The sequence below is a fragment of the Pararge aegeria genome, chromosome Z, assembly GCF_905163445.1.
Source record: "Pararge aegeria chromosome Z, ilParAegt1.1, whole genome shotgun sequence".
NCBI classification, from domain to species: Eukaryota; Metazoa; Arthropoda; class Insecta; order Lepidoptera; family Nymphalidae; genus Pararge; species Pararge aegeria.
In genome coordinates, this window is record NC_053208.1 from 9358114 (window position 1) to 9374186 (window position 16073).

Sequence of the window (16073 nt, forward strand, 5' to 3'; positions counted from 1 at the left end):
ACCCATAACAGATTGGTGATCGCAGTACCCACTTAGGTGGAATGTAAAGCTACGGGGTGACCGTCCCTCGCAGACCCATCGTCAAATCATTGCATTAAACAGCGCAAGCATATTAACCTTTCTACATATTTTTAAGTATTTATTTATTAATACCTGGTTGGGATGTAGAGAGACCCAATCTACACGCCGTCGCTGCATGTAGTCACGCAATGCAAACTTCATACAACGCTTTACCGAAGCGAACATGGCTTCTTCTACTTTGCCCAGCCAATCTTCGACGTTGCCTCGAGCTTTTAAACCCTATTAAGATAGTGTTTTTTTAAAAGACTTGTAGAGAAAGTTCGGAGTGAAGGTTACTAAGTTAGTAAATATTACCTTGCCTAAATTGACCCTTTCTCCTTCAGGCGATAACATAGCTATAATATCAGTAGTTAAGTCTTCAGGTTTTGCAGTCTTCGCTAATCGGGCTTGCAAAGCATCTCTTGTATTAAAAGACATCTCTCGTTCTACAAGAGTACCGTCCTCCGTGATCTCCATTTCGCTTTCAGGAAGTTTAACTCCGAACTCGAGTTTCGCGATCGCATCGAAACATTTTCGTAAATGCGGTTGGACGGCGTGAGGGTTTCTTGTCTAGGGGCAAATATTTAATTATTAGGGATAATTTTTTTTTTATATAGATGAATTTAGTTAAGATTATCCTATGTAAGTAATTATTTTATAATTACGTCACCAAAGCTAATGTAATTCTACGATAAAATTTAGCAAACAAGTTCACCTGTGCCAAAATCTCAAGTAATTCATCGTTGGAAAGGAAAAAGAAACGCGGGAAAGCTACGCGTTTTGTCTCTAGATACGCTTCCAAGCACTTCATAATCTGATCAAGCATTTCATTATTGCGAATAAATTCTTCACATAATTTTGGTTGCGTCGCCGCTGGCATTGCCAAAGGCACCTGGTATAAACATTAATAAAAATTCAAAATTAGTTGTAAAGAATTTCATAAACAAACACAAAATAACATTTCGTCCATGCAGTTAGCTTCGTAATTTACGAGGGGTTCAAATCTGCATTTTTAGCCGATGAATAGATTTATTTATTTACTTATATACTTGCACTCATGCCTTATCCATGACATAGTCATCTCTCTCATCTCTCATCGGCCCTATCATGGCGTAGCAATAAGAGACAGACTGACCTTATAATTATTTCAAACACACGTTTTCTTTCTTAGGATTCTAGTTAGTGTTAGTAGAAATATATATCAGATATCCGAAAAAGTTACTATTAAAGATCGTCAAGATAATAAATCTATTATAATATTAAATAATTGATCAGAAAATTGTTTAGTCATTAATATATGTTAAAAATTACTGCGACATGTCATGAAAATTAATAAGGCGATTATTTATTTTTATATAACACATATAAGTGTATATTTATTATTTCCTATTATCTAATTTTACAAATATACAATCGTTTAGAAAATGCATGTCCTGATTTTGGGGTCTGTAAAGTAAGAAATTCTTGGATATTGTAGAAACATTTTTGTAATATTATTATTTCAGTATACCTTGGCCAATTTACGCATAATATCCTTCCATGACTTGTCAACAATGGTGAAAAGTCTGGTCTCATTGGGCAGCTGACGCTGAATATCTGGGGCTGAGAAAATCACTTCAAGATAAATCCATGTCTGTTGGCAGAGGTACCATTCTTCCTGTTTGGGGAAAAAAGACCAATTATTATTAGTAGAGTGCACATACTTTGCACTATACAGCAATCATTAAATATATTGCTATCAGAAGGCAGGAAATAACATTTATCCTTAATCAGGCATTCTATTATTTGATAGTAAAAACTAGACTTACAATAGTTTTTGAGAATAGTTCAAGGTTCTTGGCCCATTCCTCAACGCGACTACGTATGGGTCCACAATTTCGGGAACTGAGGATTGTACTGATGTGGATATTGCTTTCGTCCACAGCAGCTTGAATCTCATCTAATCCGCCCAAGACGAAAACATCACGCGCGTCCTTGTGCAGTATTACAGGGAATTCCAAGGTCGCCCAAATTTCTTCAACCTATTATAAGACATAGTATATTAGGAACATTCTTTGCAAAGTTTTGAATTAGCTGAATTTTTAACACAAAACTACGCCCACTACTACGCTATTAATAAAATATTTAACAATTTTGCTTTTTCTATTAACTATTGGATTCAATAATTGGAAGTAGTCCAAGATGTAGTTAGAGTACCAGTTGTAAGAACTGCCGCTATAAAAGTCAAGTTATGCCATGGGCGTACCCAGGGACATGTAGGGGAAAATGTATGAACTGTCTTAAATAAATGTATTGCGGCCAAGATAGCGACAGACAAACAGACTAAAAAAATACAGTCCTGGAGGGAACTCTAAAAAAATTATGCCTAGATATAGACGACCTAACCTTAAAAAAAAAATCTCACTTGGCCCAGAGACCAGCAGATCAGAATACTGTTGCCATTATCTACCCGCGGGTATCGTTCGTGGCAATTAGGGGAATATAATTGAGAACCGTCAGCAGCGCCCTTTACTGTGATCACCAACCGGTCCGCCCATCGTGGTAATTATGGGAAGCCCCTTTAGTCTATTAGACTGTTATGGGCTATTTATTGATTTGATACAAGTACTTGCCGCGGATGTATCTGCTATTGTTTGATTTAGATTTTTCAAGAATAAGACTTGCGTATTATCAAGCTTACCTTTTTTAATAAAGCTTCCAGACCAGCCTCGGAGCTAGCTTGACCAGCCACTTCCATCAACTCTTCGGCATGCTGGAACGCGTGTAAGTCCTCCAGCATTTTTAGAGTTACTACCATGTCAGGCGTAAAGCGCGTGCGGAGTATCTCCTCGACATTCACCCAATGTCGCGGTTTCAAAGATGGGTTCCTTAAGTAGGACATAACTGGCAACTGAGGATGAAAACTGCTGTTTTAATTTGGCTCTAGTAGTTACGTGTTAGATTGCTTCTTGGTTTTCTCATATGTAATATTGTAAGTCGACATCTTACCATGGTCCTAATTAAGAGCAGCAGTGCATAATATGGAGTGAACTTTTGTTATGCTAAGTAAATAACGATTTTTTCATAACAGGTGAACAGGTGATGAGGTTATTTTATGGTTTCATTACTCCAAATGCAAATGACGTGATGCGTGAATCGTATTCAATGCTATATTGAATTCGATACGTTCAGTGCGCGATTTGATATACCATTCAGGGCCTAAATAATTAGATAGGTAAAATTATCACCTTTTCCTTGATTATATCAATTGTCGCCTTGCAACAGGGCACAATCTTATTAGGCGGCAGTCCTTTATCGAGCTGGTTAAAAATCTTTCCATAGTTTCCAGTTATAGTTTGTATCTCATCTATATCCAACGTATTGAATGGTACTTCATACCTAATTCATAAAGAATAAAAAAACTACAGTTAGCTGAATAATTTAATAACGGCCAAATATCAATAGTATTTACATTTAATCAAAATCATGAGCCAATATGTATACATTGTTAACAATCTCCTTCTATTTTCGACATACCATATTTTAACTCTTTCTCTTTTTGACATTTATATTGAAGTCATTAAAATGACACTATAAATAAATAAATAATTACCAAAAATGTAATCGTCACCACGTTGAAGGCATGGTGATGTGTGTATTGCCGTAGTATGTTTATATTTATTTATATTTATCATTCAAGACATGATATTCAAATAGTGCACTATAGTAGTAATATTATGTTAATTGCTTAAAACGCATTTAGAAGAAGAAGAAGAAACACTTTATTGCACGTATAACATACAGGAAAAGAAATAGTAAGGAGTATACAGTACACAATGTAGACATGCAAAGGCGGCCTTATTGCTGCAAGCAATCTCTTATAGGCAACCTTTGTAGATAGGACTTACAGCAAGAGAACGGGATAGTGCCAAGAGTGTTGATACATAAATACCAAAATGTAAAGATACAAATACATATATAATTTAAATAAATATACGTAATCGGTAATATATAAATATAAAATATACATAATATATATAAATATATAACTTAGAAAATATAAATATAAAGCTTAGAAATTTAGAAGTGCGTGCTGGGATTCCAACTCAAGCCCCCGAAAGGCCCAATAGGCTATCACTCCTATTTAACTGATTGAATTGATTACCATGATTTAAATGATTCATTCCATTCCTTAGATGCTTTCCATAGCATTTGCCTCAATTTGACGTCATTTATAGCTTCATCGAGCATCTCAAGTCTTGCTGGTGGTATCTGCGATAAAATTTGATATCAAGTTATACAGGAAGGAATCGAGTGATTTTCATTGTAATAAATCTTAATATGTTAGACCAACAATTTGAAGTGACTTATTCCTCTGTCTTACTGCTCGGTTCTCTGTATGTGTGCCCACACATAATCGGAATCGGAATAAAAAGCTCCATCTGTCCTTGTTCCCGATATGGTGACGGATCAAAGCAGCAAGCAAAACAGACCAGGGGGATAGACTGGAATAATCATTTAAGGCGTACCTTGAATATTTTCTGCCATTCACGTATCTGCTTGTTCCTGGCAGAGAATACTGTCAGTTTCTCCATAAGGTCATTTAGCGTATCCGTAACTTTTTCTATGTCCGACTTTTCATCATATAACCACGTTTGCTGAAACAGTTTATCTGGTCAGTTAAACGTTCATCGTAAACAAATTTCTCCACCCATCCTCTTCTAAAACCTCCTGCTTAGGTCAACTCTTAGAAAGGCGTATTAATCATTTAGTAGAATCTTAAAAAAAGTAGAGGAAGTAAGAATTAAAATTTCATTACTTTTTTTCAATAGAACCCGGAATGGCCTCTTAAAACCACAGAGGTCTGCGTCAGGGACTGATTTAAATTGATCGAAAAACGAGAGCTAAACCGAGACAGCGTTATAAATTATACTTATGCCCGTTTTCACTAACGACAGATAAGGCGATGCGTAAGTAACTAACGCCTAATTAATGAAAATTCCCAGGCAAACGTTTACCTTTCACGCATCGATTTTCTGCAGGCAACTCATATAACCTAATTTCGTCTATGGATTTTGTGTTTGTATTATCATATTTTCCATTTTTCGTATGGATTCAAAGAAATATTAATAAAAAAAAAAATTATATTTTTTCATCTGCTAAGTGTCAGTTTACGAGTCCCCTAAACTGTACGATCCGCCGAATCGGTGTCGTAAGTTTAGACGTCGCCTAACATGTGTAGACATAACATAAGAGTTCGTGAAACGTTTTTTTTCCTTTAGGAATCACCTAAATCACTTAGCGTACGATTAAGGCGATTCCTAGGTTTAGTGAAAACGGGCATTAGTGTGCTCTAAAATTAAAAAAAGTGTCAGTGTACACATACCGCAATTTCATCCCTCAGCTTGTTGATATCGTGGATCAAATCCATTATATCCTTGCCGATCTGACTTGCGAACATACCGGCTAACTTGCTGCGACTCTCCAATCGAGCATCTATGTCCGTACGAAGTGTGCCCAGAATCACGCTTAGACCTATCATAAAATTGTAAGTTTTATATCTTTCTAGAACTGTTCTTTTCGAAAAAAAATTTTACTACAGAAGTTAGCCCTTGACCTCAATATCACCTGGTAAGTCATGATGTAGCCTAAGATGTTAGTGGGCTAACCTATTAGGGATTATAGCATTTACATTTAACCCATCAGTCTCTACGCGACTTCATATCGGAACACTAAATCGCAGAACAGTATCTTTGTCGGTAGCATGGTAGGTAACTAGCCAAGGCCAACGCCACCCACCAGACCAGACCAGAGAAAAATCGGAAATAATAAATTACCAAATCTCCCCTGTTGGGAATCGAACCCGAGAATACCTGCGCAAAGCGCATGTGATATTTAGTTTTTTGAACCATAGATAGATAGATAAAGCTTTTATTGCATAAATAAAAATAGAAAACAAGAAATAACAAAAGCAAAATATATATCAAATGTGCAAAGGCGGTCTTATCGCTTCAAGCGATCTCCTCCAGACAACCCTTTATGGTAGAATGAAGTTAGGGAAAACGAGATTGTGCAACAGGTTAATAACTAGTGATAAAAAAATTACATACACTTTTCAAACTAATTATACATAAATACCTATCAATCTATATGTAATAAATATATCGATATATACTTATAAATATATATATATATATATATATATATATATAAATATATAAACATACAGTTATAATAAACGTGCAAGAGACTAGTAGAAAGAAATAATCTGATTGTATAAAATAATAAGAAAAATCTATCAACATACCCAAAAACTCGTTCATATCATCCGGTGGGATGCCTATATTGAATTCACCCATGAGATCGTAAAGTTCACGCAAATACTCGAGGCGTTCTTCGAGATGAGCCACTCTACCCTCGAGTCCATCCAACAAGGCATTGAACGCAACCAGCTCACCGGCAGTCTCGGGATCTTTTGTTATGTCGTTATTAATAGATTGAATTCCTTCTAGTATTTGTTCAATACAATCGTGACCGATTCTGAAAAGATTTTCCAATTTTTATATTTAGTAACTAAATAAGTAAGTAATTATTAAGTACTTTATATCGTCATAATAATATATAATATACATTATGTTATATTTAGCTAGACGGTATAATAAGGATGTAAAGGGACTATCTTAAGACCGTATAAGAAAACAATGAACCATGTTAAAAAATTTAACAAATTCAGCATTCTGTCGTTGACAATAGTAGTATCTCTTAATCCCGAAGAGTTTGAAACTATGCAGAACGAGATCGCATGGGTAATTTTGTGAACGAATTGTATTTTTAATTTTAAAATTAGTGTGTTGATTAAAGTGAAACTAAGTTGTACTAGATTTATTTTTCAAGAGTGAATAGGCATCTTCTAGGCAAGCGCGCTTCATCTTTGGCTGCATCATCACTTACCATCAGGTGTGATTGCAGTCAAGCACTTGTCTATATATTTAAAAAAAAAAAACTAGATTGTTATAAAATATTATTCACCTTTGAAAAAATTGTCAACTGTAGTGGTGCAGTATAATAGTTTTTTATTATAGTGCTACACTACAGTTGACTAATTTTTACTTTGTTACGTTACTAACGGGTATGTAATGCGTTTTAACAACGGTGTAATCATACAACGTTAAAACGAATTACCGAAATACTGTTGAAGGGTGCATAAGTACATTTCGTAAGGAATCATCGTGTAAAAATATTAAATCAAAAGAAGCATATTTATTTTTCCATACAAACAAATTCAAAACATTTTAAGTGTTTAGTTATGACAACCCTATTGAAGATAAAATACCCACACGCGCATAGTGCCACGCGGCGCGTACCTAATAAAGTGACAGGAGCTATTTTATTTTAATGTATGTGATATTAGAGCTGTATCTCATTTCTCTCAGTAATAACTATGGCAGTATTTTACTCAAAATCTTAGCTTTTCGATTTCACAGATAAATCTCAGATACAGTACATAATGTACCTCTACACCCTGTGAAGATTTATTTACTTTTCGATTTCACAGCTTAATCTCTGAGATAGTACATAATGTACCTCTACAGCCTGTGAAGATTTATTTCGGTTTTTCATTAACACGTTGTATAAAATGCCGTGTGCCGGCAGATCACCAGCCCTCCACTTCCCGCGCGTGTCGTACGAGCCGACTAAGGGAATATAATGAAGAACGGGCACCAGCCTCCTTTGTATTACCACTGCCATCGACTGCGATCACCAACCCGTCTGCCCAGCGTTGTGATTATGGGCGAACCTCCCCAGTGGGAGAGTCCTTTAGTCCAGCAGTGGACCGTTTGAAGGTCATTGATGGTGATGATGAATCATATAAAATACTTACTCAGGAGTAGTAGAGTTAACCACTTCAAACAGTTTCCTCGGTTGGGGCCTGAACAGTTCTTGGAAAGGGCAAAGGTTCAAGAATATCAACCCAAGCGGTTGGAAACTAACAACCTCTTCTATTTCGTCCATTTGCTTAGCGAGTTCCGTACATAGCTTCCTAAATGCGTTCACGTCCCTCTCATTTTTGATGATATTAACATCTATCTCGTGTGCTTCTCTGAAATTGTCCATGAAACGTTTCATACGTCCTAAGAAAATCCACACTTTGTCATAAGCGTCGTGGTTTACTAATGAAATTAATTGGATGTCGTTCAACAATGACTTGTCTTGGTTCATAAGGAAGTAAAGATTAGGCGATTCGCCCGCAGTCCATTCCATCTGCTTTCCCATTATTGTTGGTTGTACGAAAATTTGTAACGTCTCGTCATTTAGATAATTGTGGAAGTTCCGGACGTATTCGTCCCAGTAATCAGTTATTTTCTGCATGTAACTACAGATTATGTTTTCACTTGGCTTAAGTTCTACTTCTCCAGTTGGCAAAACGTATGCGTCGACTTGAAACAGGGCCCACTAGAAATGATAATTACGTAGGTCTAATGATATGTTTTAGAGAACATTTTAATATTAAAAACCTTTGAGGCAACACGGAAGTTAGATTTGTGACGAAAAGGCAACATAAGAACATAAGAATATCTGACCTGGAAAAGGAAGTATAATTAAAAGGAAGAGTGAAATAAGAAAGTGTACCTAGTCTGAAAATTAGTATTTTTATAATTTCCAGTACATTTATATACTCTAGGTTAAGGTTCGTACTAGTACGCAGGTCGATGTAAAAACTTAACTTTGTCCGATTTGCACAATTTTTTTTTAAATTCCGGTTGGTCTTACATACATTTGAAAGAACAGGTGAAGATCTCTAGACATGGAGGAGGGATCTACGACGTTTAGACAAAAGCAATAATAGCAAACAGTTCAATAATTTAGTTAACAGCAAAAATGTTTCTTATAAGGATAATTTTATCTGGTGGGAGAGAAGCCTCCCACCAGCCACCAGCCGAAGGGCCGTGGCTTGTTACCCTACCGACAAAGACGTACCATGTCGCTTAGAAACCGAGTATGGCAATGGTTTAAATATAACTGGCATACACCTTTAATTTTTTTGGCGTTGTGGAAAAGCTTTATTGCTTCCTTACCTTCTACCTATCTACCTTGGGCATGGCGGAGGTTATTTGGGGCTCCCTCCTCTTAGAGGGTCAGAAAGAAAAAATTAATTAAACTAGGATAAAAAAAAATCTACAGTAATTTTACCTTGCAAACGTCGATTTGCCGTGGCCAAGCTTCGAGCACTTCGTCCACCTCCATTCCAGCAAGGAGTTCCGGTGGCGGCGTGAATTGCACATGTGTACGTAACATGTTCGCCATCTGCATGTTGGACCGCCTTGTCAAACGATACAACATGTAGTTCTTCATATAATCCACCAACTTTATAAAACTACAAACACAAAATGTCAAAATGTCAAACAGTTTCCCTTGCCGATGTTGGCCAAGGTAGTAAATCTCGAGACTTAAGCTGGAGTTATTAAAGTGCAATAAGCAAAGAAGCACAGTTGCATTCTATATTCTCTCCCTCTCAGAGATTAGACAGCTCTTCTCAGCTTAACGTGCTCTCGGAGGCACGGGGGGAATCACCAGTAATTTCAAGCTATTACTAAGAGTTTCTTTATAGAAAAACCCAATACTTATTCATTGGCTCGGCCCGGGGGTTGAACGCTGGAGTCGAATATGCTCACTAGACCAACCAGCAACGAGATAATTTAAACTGAAACGGGGGTAAAACATCCGACTGTCAACGCAGTCCCAAAGTTACCATCGACTTACCAAGCAAGCCTTTCGCAGTATTTCCGCTTATTCGCCTTCTCAGTATAAGACATACCACCAGTAGGTTTGCCACGAATCATTTGGAAGGGAGGTACATTTCGATCGTCGTACGTGAAACCCTGATGGTATAATGCTGCATGGCAAGATGCTGTGATTACTTCCAACACTACAGATCGAAATTCTTGCAATTTATCACGAATGTATTCTACACGTCTCATCTATAATTAAATAATAATAATAGAAAAATTAATTAATTTTTCCAGATTGATTATTTGTTGTCACAAAGCTATCAAGACCATTTAAGCTGTTAAAAGGTTCTAAACATTCAGCCAAGAAAGAAGTGAGAAACCAACCAGAACTTCGATGAAGTAGAAAAAGGCAGTGTCCATATCCCTAGAAAGGTCGGCGAAACTCTTCATGTACATATCGCAGCACATAGTCTGTATACTAAGCAGTCCTTTTCCCAAAACTGGTGTGAGAATAAATAGTTTTTTGGCAATCCTCGTGCGTAATTTACTGAACTTACGAAACAGTATCGATTTACGCCACACGTAGAAAGCTTTCCAGTATCGATATACACGGAAGAATTTAATCTGAAATTTGTAAAATTATTTTTGTAAACATTATTTCTTGTTCCACTACAAGTTGCCCAGTGACCGTAAACTCATATGGTGGTTACTCTAACATGGCTAACATGTTAGAGGGTATGGCAATTATATTAAACCCTATTAGGCCATTATTAATATATTATAGCTTAAATTTATGAATCAATCAATTCAGTAGGGCTCTTATCAACAGCATATCAAACAGTACTAAGTTTCGATTTGAAGATTTTGGATATGGACATATTATTAATTTCGGGCTTTAGTTTAGTTTATGACATTGACCACGCTGAAAGACTGATACGAGTTTAGGTTCCCGGCAGTATAACTCTCATGTGAAATTATATAATCATAAACTGATAGAATAATGATCCAACCTGACGGATATTTAACAAAAAAACATGGATGAAACTAATGCCAAAAGTAAAGAGTCTGAAGTTAATAAAGCCTATGACATTCATATTAAATAAACTTACGTTAGTGAATTTCATAAATATGAGATACTCCTGCTCCCAGTCAGCAAGTTTTGTGAAGACCATTTCATTAGTGTAATGCGTCACGCCGCAGGGGCTAATAGTGAAGTAGTTCTTTTTGTTTATGCTCTCGTACGGGACCACACTGTTGAAAATATATTCTTCAGTCGTTTGGCTTTTGAAAAAAAACTTAACTGGGATAGAAGCATCATGTATAACCCTACTTGTTCTAGGAGAACACCTGCGCCTTGTAGTGGCCCGGTAATGGATTGATGATAATGATTTCTATTTATATAATATCAATTCAGTCATTTTTCATTTATTATACAGTCAAAAAAGTTGCGAAAGTCATTAACGCTTTGAATAACATGTCATTTTCAAGTGTACACGCAGTGGCGTTCCTAGGGTCTTGAATTTGAGCAAGCCCAGTTACCTAAAGCCCGCAATTATTTTCCCAATAAAATTATTCTTTTTTTATTTTGTTCTTCAACTACCAGTCAACCCTTGATAGCAGTCTTACCTGATCGTATGTGATGATGTATAAGGTGGCAACGAGCTGTTAGGGGTAAGGCAGTAATAAGCCTAATCGGTGACATAGTACCGGAACGCTGAATCGCTTGACGGGACGTCTCTGTGGCTACGGATATAACGAGCCACGGCCTTAGCTTAAACTACCAGACCACACTAGAGAACATTCAGAAATTAAAAATTCCAAAGTTGCCCCTGCTGGGAATCGAACCCGGCACCTTTCACTTAAAACCACAGCGTTCAGCGCTGCGCCATAGAGATAGAAATTAAGAAATTATAATTTCCCAATATTTCCCACTTATTAGACCACAGCGTACGCGCTGATAAGTCACTGCGTTACGGAGGTCGTCCAAGAAGACATCAGCGCCTGTGATTCTTTGTAAACATTTAATATTTTTTTAGGTTTTTGTTCAGATTTGCCCCAAAAGTTTTCTTTCACAGGCCGGGAGCTGTGGCCTTAGTTTTCGTCTTTAGAAATTGGCTTTATGTCTTTTAGCTATCCTGTACTTTTGATTTTTGTTTTACAAGCCTTTTTTCGAAAGCCCGAGCTAAATTGTAGGCAGATTTGAGCTTCATTGCAATGCAAACGAGGTCCATTTTACTCTGATGTTTAAGTATTTCCATACTCAAAAACAACTCCTCGATTGCGAACGAGCAAGGTTACAGAGTAAAAACGACTACTTTAATATTAATTAATTTAGTATATTATTTTGACTAAAACCGAATAGCAATACAATGTTCGATCTAGAGCAGCGTCAGTATAGATAAGGTGACCAATGTCACCTCTAATTTATTAATTTTGAACATATAAATTTCAAACATATAGATTTCAATAAAAAAATAAAGTTTAGCGATTGGGCAATTATTGGCATATACAAAAGGCTGTCCAAGAGCGCGTTGAATGACGCCAATGAACGAGGTTTAGGTACCATGCTACGTACAACAGTGCTACAAAAAGGGACCATGAACACTTTGGTTTTACCCGTACGTAAATAATACTTCCTAAAATAAAATTATCTTACTTCAGGTAATATGGTGTGAAATAAACGTTTTGTGGATGGACCGCATATATCATGTACAAAAATCCACCAGTCAGGTCGTTCTTCACTCTTTCTATTACTTCCTTTTGCGAAGCAACTACTGGTTTGACCTTAAGAGGGTCGGTGGTTTCTCTTGATTTATCGACGTCAAAACTGGTACGAGATTCTCGTATGGTAATGGCTTTTTTTCTTTTAGAGCCTGCATTTAAAGAACATTTTTGTTTAATTTTGATGCACAAATCAAAGTTAAAGTCAAAATTTAAATGGAAATATCAAGTGTTTTAAGTTGGGCAGCTAAGCCCTTAAAAATATTTCTAGTTGACATTTAAATTTAATATTTATTTAACCACAAACAACTAGCACACATATTGCTACTTTTTATCCCAGAAAATCAGTTACTTTTTAGTGTCTTTATAAGATAAAGATATATGTATATTAATTGTCTTATCTTAAAAGGTCACCATATAATATCTGTCACCATATAAACTATGCCTTTATACTATATTTCAGCTTTAAATATGGGTCTCTGAAAAAGAGAAATATATATTTTTCTTACCATCATCCAATTTGATAGGTTCTAGTTGTAATTTGCCAATTTTTCTTTCTTTTCTAAATCTTTCCTCCTGAGCAGCTGCAAAGCCAGTCTGAAAGAAGTATATACTGTTATGATAAGTATATTATGTATTGATAATTTTTTTTTAATTAGAAATAATAATGATGAACCAGTGATAGTCTAGTGGTTAGAACTTCGGCTTCACTTTCGTGGGGCCAGGTTTCAATCCCAGCAACTTAACTTTTATTAATGTGCGTTTTATGCAATTAAAATATCATTGGCTTCTATGGTGCAGGAAAATATCGTGAGCAAACCTGCAGGCCTGAGAGATCTCTCAAATGTTTTAAGTTAGGTTTAAGTTTTATTGACAAACAGCATCTGTTGACGTAGACACTAATATGCTAAACACACTATACGAATATATTCTGTTATTATTATTTTTATTCAATATGTTCTGTTTAAAGGTGTGTGAATTAACCCAATCTGCACTGAACCAGTTGAACTACGGCATAAACCCTTTCATCGGAGGAGACCCGTGCCCAGTAGTGGGCCTGTAATGGGATATTAAAATTAGATAGACTAAACTACTAAAATATTTAATTCTTAACGTTTTTCTTAGGAAAACTATGACTTAAGAATATGTTTTCAAGGGTGATGCCTAGAACTACCTTTTGATATTTTGAGTGTGTATAGTGAGTTTCAAAGGAATTTACTTTGTATATGTAAAAATTCAAAGAAATTTCAAAAATATACCAGAGGTTCTGCTTCCTTTTCAACATATTCAATTCTTTCCACAAGTTTTTTATGAGGTAGATGGAATGGTATGTCCCTAGGTTTTCTGAAATAATAAAAATTCATATTCAAAATCCAGATGCTAAAAGAATGCATTCCTGTTGTCTCATGAAACCATATAAAAAAGTTGACATACCCTGTAAAAGCACAGTATGCATAAGAAATTATTAGTACACTAGTAATTCTGCACGACTTTATCTATGTAAATTTGAGTCATACAAGCTATCATTCTACTCCCTACCCTCAGATTGCACAGCAGTTGGCGCATGAGGGTTCCATTGTGTTATTAAACAGACTTTTTTTCTCTAGAATTTTATTTTAGAGAAATAAAATATTTTTCGAATCAACGGGTAGTTCTACCTTCTCAGCTGATATCTTCTACCCACTTGCTACATTTCAGACCTATAGATTGTGAGATTTTGTGTTTAATGAGTGAACTTTTACTTGCTGATATGCAGAGAGATTGAAACTGCCCATCCCACCGATTTACTAATCCTGTGAGTGGGGTAGAGCCAGTTTCATGGAGGCTCTCATTGAGACACTTATTTTTCTCTCAGATCAGATCCATAAAACAGATTATACTAATTTAGAACTTACTCATATTTAATATCTTTGCTGTTGTAAGTACCCCTAACGAACTTTAAAAGTACCTTTCAACTGCTGTCAATGTTTTTAAATACCTTGTATGATATGTAGGAACTTTACGAACATTCCGCTGTAATGTTTCTATAGCTGGCAATGTCGTTAGCAAAGCCCTACGATGTGTATTTTCATTTTCCATACTGATCCTTTGAATTAATGCAGCACATTTGCGAAAAATCAAAAATAATCAGACTTAGACTAACTATCCTGAAACACATTGAAATATTAGAACTTGCTACTTTGTCTTAGCTTAAACATTATTATTATCTATCTGTCTTAATATACTTTCAAATTAATCGACAACTATTTGATTTTAGTATAGAAGGAAGATTACCAATTAGTATAAAAAAACCGCTTTGTTTATTTATATTATTCTATACTCTCAACTGTTACTATGGTAACCAGTGCTGCCAGTAGCATATAGTCAAATGTAACATATTATGACACAGTGATAAGACAGCTGAAAAATTAACATTTTTAAATTTTTACGAGAAATGTAACTTATCCTTAGATGTGAAAAAGACACGAGAAAAACTAAAAACGTTGGAATTAGAACTACTCCAAGAACAATGAATTATTAATAATACAAACAGAATGGGGACTAAAATAAAACGAAGTTCACATATATCGTATTCAATTTTTAAAGTAGTATCACTATAGTGTAAGTGAAACAAAAATTTGTGTTAGTTTCTATTGTTTTACGAGTAACAAAATGAAGTGTCGTTATGGATGCTTTTAGATATCATAAAAGGTACTATCATACAAAATTATCAAATATGAAATGTTAGGCAATAACTGTAATTTAAAAATATACATTGCTGCATCGATGTATATATCTATTAAACAAATGTTGTTCAAAACCAAAATAAGTACTAAGACTGAAAATTATTTACCAACCTGCTTTTGCGGTCAAACTACAACTGTTCGTGAAGTACATGTCAAGCCATAAATCAAAAGAAAAAGAAGAAGTACATTTCATTATGACAAGTACACATTAACCATCCCCTCTTAACATCCCCACCGAGGGAAAACGTATTTTTTTTCCCATTTCCAAAAACCCTAACAGGCAATTTCAAAAATTGAACTTTAAATTGGAACATGATCTCGAAGAGACAGGAATAAGGAATCAGGATGAGAAAGATACCAGAATCAGGGGCGCGGGCTCTTCACTCCCACTTCCGCTGGTAAAATCGTATTTAAAACTCCTACTATCCAATGGCCAACTAAATCAATTTTACCAGTTAAAAAAAATCAATTCCTCCAGTTCAATCAGCTTTCAATATTAAGTTTTCAATAGTCGATACATTGTCGATGTCCTGCCTTTGTACATTAAATTTTATCAACGCCAAGTCAATATGAAAGCAGGTCCGATGCGTGTCTACAAAATTCGCACATAGAATTAAGATGATAGTGATAACTATAAGAGCTACGAGGGTTGCAAACTGTTTCTTTATTATACTTGTAATAATTTTCCTTCCCACCATACTGTACTCCGGTGATTACTAGAGTGTGCAGTTCACCCATGTATATTTTTAAGTGATATAGTACTATTTTACCACAATATTCCAACTCATTCACAATATTACAATTCATTTTGCAGAAATCTATAAAAAAAAAATGTATGTGTAAGCTGTTACCTTTA

General features: G+C 35.5%; 1 protein-coding gene across 1 annotated transcript in view; it reads right to left on the bottom strand.

Moving 5' to 3' along the window:
- LOC120636490 (dynein heavy chain 6, axonemal) overlaps positions 1–14570 on the bottom strand; it is a 95042-nt gene extending 80472 nt beyond the window's left edge. The window contains exons 1-20 of the mRNA XM_039907995.1: positions 14470–14570; positions 13751–13835; positions 13001–13088; positions 12427–12643; positions 10880–11021; positions 10155–10394; positions 9802–10019; positions 9232–9415; positions 7922–8493; positions 6347–6579; positions 5426–5574; positions 4569–4697; positions 4205–4311; positions 3288–3438; positions 2741–2950; positions 1869–2081; positions 1571–1717; positions 776–952; positions 376–630; positions 154–300 (exon numbers count right to left, since the gene is read on the bottom strand). Of these exons, the coding sequence (XP_039763929.1) occupies positions 154–300; positions 376–630; positions 776–952; positions 1571–1717; positions 1869–2081; positions 2741–2950; positions 3288–3438; positions 4205–4311; positions 4569–4697; positions 5426–5574; positions 6347–6579; positions 7922–8493; positions 9232–9415; positions 9802–10019; positions 10155–10394; positions 10880–11021; positions 12427–12643; positions 13001–13088; positions 13751–13835; positions 14470–14570 (3765 nt within the window). The remainder of the gene's footprint in view (positions 1–153; positions 301–375; positions 631–775; positions 953–1570; positions 1718–1868; positions 2082–2740; positions 2951–3287; positions 3439–4204; positions 4312–4568; positions 4698–5425; positions 5575–6346; positions 6580–7921; positions 8494–9231; positions 9416–9801; positions 10020–10154; positions 10395–10879; positions 11022–12426; positions 12644–13000; positions 13089–13750; positions 13836–14469) is intronic.
- Between the last annotated feature and the right edge of the window lie 1503 nt (positions 14571–16073).